This window comes from Podarcis bocagei, assembly GCF_964188305.1.
Source record: "Podarcis bocagei genome assembly, chromosome: 1".
NCBI lineage: Eukaryota > Metazoa > Chordata > Lepidosauria > Squamata > Lacertidae > Podarcis > Podarcis bocagei.
In genome coordinates this window covers 13,167,810-13,175,090 of record NC_138125.1, presented here as the reverse complement: position 1 = coordinate 13,175,090, position 7,281 = coordinate 13,167,810, and the positions used below count along the sequence as shown (strand labels likewise).

At 42.0% G+C, this 7,281-nt stretch overlaps 1 protein-coding gene and 1 long non-coding RNA gene across 6 annotated transcripts in view; both read right to left on the bottom strand.

Moving 5' to 3' along the window:
* Nucleotides 1–639: 639 nt before the first annotated feature.
* LOC308587499 lies at nt 640–5,298 on the bottom strand. The gene is made up of 2 exons (XR_014008415.1): nt 3,637–5,298; nt 640–3,591 (listed from the first exon to the last, which is right to left on the bottom strand). It is a non-coding gene; the product is annotated as an uncharacterized lncRNA (long non-coding RNA).
* Nucleotides 5,299–6,206: 908 nt separating this feature from the next.
* CEP170B (centrosomal protein 170B) overlaps nt 6,207–7,281 on the bottom strand; it is an 80,478-nt gene continuing 79,403 nt past the window's right edge. For all 5 annotated transcript variants that reach the window (XM_081191045.1, XM_081191049.1, XM_081191048.1 and 2 more), the window contains one exon: nt 6,207–6,710. In XM_081191045.1, the coding sequence (XP_081047171.1) occupies nt 6,472–6,710 (239 nt within the window). In that variant the 3' untranslated portion in view covers nt 6,207–6,471. The remainder of the gene's footprint in view (nt 6,711–7,281) is intronic.

Genomic DNA, 7,281 nt, shown 5'->3' with positions numbered 1-7,281 from the left:
TTTTTCGCTCCCCCATCCATCGCTTTTCATCCCCAACTTCATCATAATTCTGCAACCTTCCTCTTGGGAAGCCCTCAAGGTTGTGGAGCAGGGCCAGTCAGGAGTGTGGCAGCTTGGGGAGAGGATACAAAGCTTAGAGAAAGCCCTGGGGACCAGTTAGGGAGGCCTGGAGTACTGTGCTTGTTCCCTGAACCTGAGGCTCTCCACTCTTGTATCAAAGGATAAGGCCACTAGCCATCATAGTCATCTGGGCCTTCCCCCAAATTTACATTTGATCCAGGTTGGCTGTGCTCCCAAAACTGAGGTGTATATATTTTTTCCCCTTTTTCATCCTTTCCCTGACGTTTACAGTGGTACCTCGGGTTACAAACGCTTCAGGTTACATACGTTTCAGGTTACAGACTCCGCTAACCCAGAAATATTACCTCGGGTTAAGAACTTTGCTTCAGGATGAGAACAGAAATCATGCAGCGGCGGCGCGGCGGCAGCGGGAGGCCCCATTAGCTTCAGGTTAAGAACAGTTTCAGGTTAAGAACGGACCTCCGGAACAAATTAAGTTCTTAACCCGAGGTACCACTGTATTTCAATTTATTAAAAGGACTTGAGAAAACATTTTTGGAGATGAAAGAAAACCTCTCGTGGAAAACAAAAAAGAATGATTTATTATAGCAAATTTATGATAAAATTATATAAAATAACAATTTATTTTGTTTTTAAAGACATCCACAACATCACCTTGGAACAAAAATATACAGATAAGTTGCCTATCAACCAAATGAAATAAATTACCATTTTTTTAAAAAAAAGAAAAGAAAAAATAAGGGAGGATGGGAAATGCCCCACTATGTACGAATTGACAGGGGTATTCCGGATTAAAATTATACAGAGTATTTCAAGAGAGGGTGTGGAAACGAAAGAAAAGACAAGTCACTGAAACAGTTTTGAATTATACAAAGTTGAATTTCTGCTATACAGCCCAGCTTGCATTTGTGTCGCATGCAGATGGAATGAATGACTCCATGAACAGTTTGTGTGTGTTTCTGAACAGCAGAAAATGATTTCAGCAGCATAACAACAGCATATAGTTAGGCACAATTCAGCAAGGGGCACATCAGAAAGTGAACAGGTAGTTAATGTACATTTTACAGCTGCAATGTATACATTTGCTGGATTCAAAATAAAAGAGAAAGACCTCGCATCAGTTTACCAATATCAGTAGCATCTATGCACTCATACACTTTTATCTTTAAAGTAGGTAATCTGTAAACGTTTTCTTTAACTCATTGAAGGATGAGTTGGGGGCCATTCACACATTATGGGTTTTAGGTTTACACCTAAGACCTGTTAAGTGCATCCCAAAATAACGAAGTGTGTGTGAGAGGAAAAGAGGAGAATAGGTCTACCATGCTAATACAATCAGTGCACGCTCCCGTGACAAACGTTATTTTGCCTGTAATGTGTGAAGATTCCCCACGCCCCAGCTGATTTGCAGGTCACGTTTTCTCAGGTTCATCAACACAAGCCAATTCCACTTCCAACCTCCCCCCAATGGACATGTTTGGTCACTGAACCTGTGAACAAAGCTCCAGAATTTAGGGGTGGGGTAGAACCCTGCAGGGTGAGTGAATCTCAAACATCTTGGACTCATCATCTAGGCACATGCCGAATTGTTGGAAGAGAGTGCTTCGAACTTGTGCAAAGACTTTGACCTGGTTAAAAATGGTCCTGCGAATTGCCACTTAATTCAGCTTTGTCGTCATCAACAGCATGAGAGTGAGAGGCTGCATATTATATGCTCAATGCAACCAGGTGTGCTCACTCTCTCACTCTCAGATATATACATCCATCCCATCATTATGAACAACAAGAATGTAACATGTTAACATACCCAAAATAAAACTCACTCCCCGCCCCCCGCAACATATAGAACCAAGCTCAGTTTCCAGAAAGAATCCTGAGGCAAACTGATACCCACCTCACCACTTAATTTCAACGGGATATGGGCTTTTTATTTCTCTGAAAACTTACGAGCCAAAGATAGATGTTTAGCATAAACATTTGAAGAAGAAAAAAACAGAGCATGACAATATACGTGAAAACAGGAAGGGATCATTGAGCCAATGGATTAATCCCGAGACACTCTAGGAAAGAAAGAAACCACAAAAGTTGACACCCTAAAGTAAATAGGATCTGGACTACTCAAGAAGTATCAGGACAAAGACTTAACAAAGAGTATGCAGCATAAAACTGGGGATTTACGTATGTATATGTCAGAGGGACCCAAAGCTGGACAGAGTTTAGAGTCATAAGGTTTCCTCTTTGGCATAACTACATGTGACAATTTAATACAGCCCAAGCTGCAGGCCCTGTTTTGATTAACCTGTAATGCAATGTGCAGTAGGAAAACAGACTGGATCACCCTTTGCCACCCAGATGCTAGAGTCAAGAGAATATCCACATGTAAATGTAGTACCTGCCTAGCATGTGTGCACACAAAAAAACCTCACATTTAGACCTGAATGACAGGACCACAGCCCAGATTTATTTTTTTAAAAAAGGTAAACTACAGTGTAGTTTGGGTCTACATCTGTAGACCCTACGAAAGCATTACAACCTATGTGGGAATATCCAAGAAGTTGGCAGATACTATCCTCCTTCCCTAAGGGTGTTCTAAGCTTGTTCAAACTAAGCCTGTGTTAAAAAAAAAAATACAGCATTATATTAAGAGAGAATCACATTTGGACTTGGTGTTGGCAAACACAAGAGTTGTGTTGCATCTCTGTTTGATCATGGGGAAGAACTGGGGAAGTGAAACGATGGTGTGATCCAGCCACCTCCTCTGGGTTTGCTCATTACTTCAAAGTCCTGGAATAATGTCCTGGAATATATTACTGAATAACTTTATCAAGGGGGAGGCAAAAAAAATTAATAATCTCTCAGCCTAAAAAGCCAAGTGGATACAAACAAGCATTGCCCAGGTTACAGCCTCTTCTCAGCCTCTTGTGGGACAACCCAGTCTGAAGTAGGTGTTTAGGTGAATTTGATGTGCTCCACCATTCCCATGTGGTTTATTGATTTCACAGACAGGAACAATTCGGCTAATCACATGCCGAGATCAACAGTTGACATCTCCTCAACGTGGCTGGATGCACCCTAAGCTGAGTTGGCAAATACCACCCCCCATGTGGAACTGAAGGTCCGATCCACACCATATATTCAAAGCACATGGCTTCTCCCAAAGAATCCTGGGAACTGCAGTTTGATGGGAATCGTACCTCTGGAAAGGCTAAAACTACAGTTCCCAAGAATCTTTGGAGGAAAGCCATGCCCTTTAAATGTATGGTGTGGATTTGACCTAAATAACTGAATGTGTAACTTGCTGGGTCCTTCTGTAAATAGAAAAAGCTTTGGAAACCTTTACTGCTGTGTCTCTACAGCAATGGCAGCATTCTAAGGTACACAACCAACTGATCTAAGAAAGACACATGCCATAAAACTAAAAACCAGTTAGACATCATGGATCTTCCACAAGCCGTTAGAGAAACACAGGGAGGCTGCATATGTTGTTCTCTTGCCAGACCACTTTGCCTCCTGCCATCTTATAGCATTGTTTTAAACAAATTCCATTTAATAGACTAGCCATCTTCTCTACTGAATACAGCCACTATCCCCAGGCCCACATTACCAGTAGGTTCCCACCTACAACAACAACCACCACAACCCCCTTTCCCAACCCCCATCTACAGCAACTGGGGATCATCAGACTAACAGCGCCCCTCCCCCATAAAATCATTCAGTTTCATTCATTTTCAAAAAGATGGACACGAGATCTACCCCGGCAGCGTTAAGACATTTTGCGTACAATTTCACAGACTTAGGATGAATACATGAAACCTACTGCTTCATAAATAGCTATTGCAGGGCTGTATGTACAGTCCTCTGTATCACTCTGGCAAGTGATGAAGGGAATTTGACTCCACATTTGCACCTTGTCAGGAACCCAACCAGACCGGGGAGTAGTGAAATTCTCCTTGTCAACTGCCAGGGCCATGCAGATAACCTGTTTGCTAAGCAAGCAACACAACAAAGTAACCTAGCAAACAGTCGTTAGGATAAAGAGCATTACCTCTTTGCAAATGCCCAAGATGTTCTAACTGCAATTGCTTAGATTTCCTGTCTTCTCTCCTTACCCACATAAGTCCCATAAGAGATGGGGGTTAAGTATACATAACTGGGGGAGAACCCAAGACTACAGAAGTCAGTTCTAAAAAGAATGATCTTTCTACCACCAGAAATCATAGATGGTGCTGGTTTGCATCATTAGGTCCACCTAGCTTAGCCTTCCCCAGCCTTCCAGATGTTTTAGCCTACAACCCCCATCAACCCCCAGGAGTTGTAACACAAAATGTCTGCAGAGCATTGGGTTGGGAAAGGCCAAGCTAGTTCAGTACTGTCTTTTTCACAATAAAGACGCACGTTCCTTATTATTTTTTTTAGCTACTTAGGCAAAAGAGGAATATTGTAATAGAAAAAAAATTCACTGGCATCTCAATAAGTGCAGCCCCCTCCCAGTCAGCAAGCACTAATTTGGCAAGTAGGAGTGGGAAATAATGAATTTTTAAAATTATTATTATTATTTTAAAAATTGTGTTTTTATTAGCATACACCTCAGAGTTGCTGCAAAACTATCCTTGGCCTTATCCAAGATTGTATTGGTGGAAGTATTAAGATCATTTCAATAATACTGTATTTAAAAGCCAGCCACTTCACTCACTTAATCCTTACTAGCCAGAAGGGCTCACATATCTGGATTCAACAGTGACAGGCTGGCCACAGTGCTTGAAGTAAACTGAGGTTCCAGCTGTTTGTGCGTGTTGCAGGAGGAGAGCGAGAGCAATACATTCACCATTACAGTTTGTCCGGATTTGCCAGCTCAAATTCCCCATTCATCTTGGTAGGAATGCTTGACACGACATACAAAATGGGACCAAATAAGGTAACAGAGACAACACGAGGGTGAACTCTGAACCCACCTATGGAAACCCCAGGTGGGATGCTTCTAAGACGGACTCCCGAAATCCACATTCATGCGATCAACGTAAGGCAGTACAAAATTGGAATCTCACCACGATTTGTGGCAACTTTTATTATTGCCAGCCTGCATTTTGGGGTACTGCAGAAGGTGCCGTGCCTGCGATCGGTGATTGACAAGCTGCCAAATGATTGACAAGCTGGCCATTTCCTAGAGCACAAAAGAGTAGCCTGGGGACTTGCTGGCTCAACAGAGCTGCATGAGACAATCCTCAATTTGCACCCCTCAAGCTCTATGAAGGAGGCCTCCATTTAGCATGCCTCGCAGGGTGAGGAACGAGGCTCAAGACAGGATTCCTGTGAGTGCAAAAAGCAGCTCAACTCTTACACTCTTCAACTTCCTGTGCATGTCAATGAGGTTTAGAAGCACAGGGTGGTGAGTTATGATCAAAATCTTAATTGCTCACACATGGAATACTCAATTCTTTAGCGCCTTCAGAATTCTATGCCGTAAACAGGAGACTTTGTGGACTGCATTAAAAACACATTTTGACCACCCGAAAACTTGGTTATGAAACAACTGCCATGAAATAGTACAAATTTGGCAACTTCACTATACAAAATCCTGACCTTGTGACTAATTTGCCGCCTCCTCTGCACCTGAATTTCTCACCCCACCCTCTCTTTTACTGATTACAATAAGGGAATCAAAAATGCGAACTTAATCACTGCCTCTCCATCATCTGTACTCTTTATTACACATTCCCAGAGGAATCGTAAAAGCTGTGTGATTGGAAGCGGAATGATTCAATGTCATCTTGGTTTCCTTTTTGGAGATGTTTGCAAGTTAACTGCTCTTGGATCTCTGAAAGGAAAAAAAAAAGACTTCCATGGTGCATTGCTCAGCTGACAAGCGTGGGGGGGGGGAAATCAGTTTTGGCTGAACCATTTAACGATTTGTATTTAAAATTAAATATACAGCAACAGCCAGCCAGTGCCCCCAAAAGGTACATTTTCAAAACGGAGCCTCTATACAACTAAAACAGACAGCTATAAACAGGCTAAATACAGTAACATATCAGAGCTTCGGCAGTACAGAGTGAAGAATACGCAAAGCCTGTTTGCTATGGCACATTGGAGAAATTATGCATCACTTGCTTTCTGTTAAAATAAAATAAAAAAACCAGAGTCTGCCTCTGTGCTGAGTATGTGCTGTTCCACAGTGCTAGTCCAATTTTTCCCCTTCCAAAAGGCCTATACATAGGCCCGCCATTCATGCTCACACAGCAGAGATTGTACCTTTTCTTTTCCTTTTCTTTTGTGCAATGTGTTAGCAATCTAAACAACTGCTCCACACGGACTTCCCCACAACCACTCGTACACAATACTAACACCACGGCAAATTACATACAAGAGGAAAAGTGACAGAAAACTTTCTTGCTAGATCACGTATTTCTCCCCATCCGGAACAAACGTAGCATCCTGCAGGCTAGCAGAGCCAAAGTTTGATTTCTGAACGTAACTTCTCTTCTTGACAGGAGACAACGCCTCCAACATGGACCCGGAAATGTTGTTAGCAGTCCTGATTTTAGCCGCCACAGACTGTGTTGCAGCAGAAGACATTTTGTTATTGGCGAGCACATCCAAGTTTCCACTTGGGTCAATGATGGCATTTATAACTGCAGAAAAGAGGGGGAGAAAGCCAAGTCAGACTTAAGATGGATTTATAGGGCTACACATTCTCATTCCTTCTCTCTCTCTCTCTCTCTCTCTCTCTCTCTCTCTCTCACCACTCAACGCTAACACCCAGTTACTTCACACTTGACGGCTGGCAGTCAAGCAGATCAAAGTCTTCTATTTTATTTTGTTTGTTAAGTATTATCTGTTTTATCACATTATTATTATTATTATTATTATTATTATTATTCTGTTGGGAGCCACCCAGAGTGGCTGGGGAGGCCCAACCAGATGGGCAGGGTATAAATATCATCATCATCATCATCATCTCCAAAACAATGCCAGGTGATATAAAACCTGGAATGCAGGGAGCTGGGCAGCAGGTGGTGCTATAATAATTTAATAATAATTTATTATTTATACCCCGCCTATCTGGCTGGGTTTCCCCAGCCCCTCTGGGTGGCTCCCAACAAAATATTAATGATAATAATAAATAAAAAACATTAAAACATCAAACATTAAAAACTTCCCTAAGCAAGGCTGCCTTCAGATGTCTTCTAAAAGTCAGCTAGT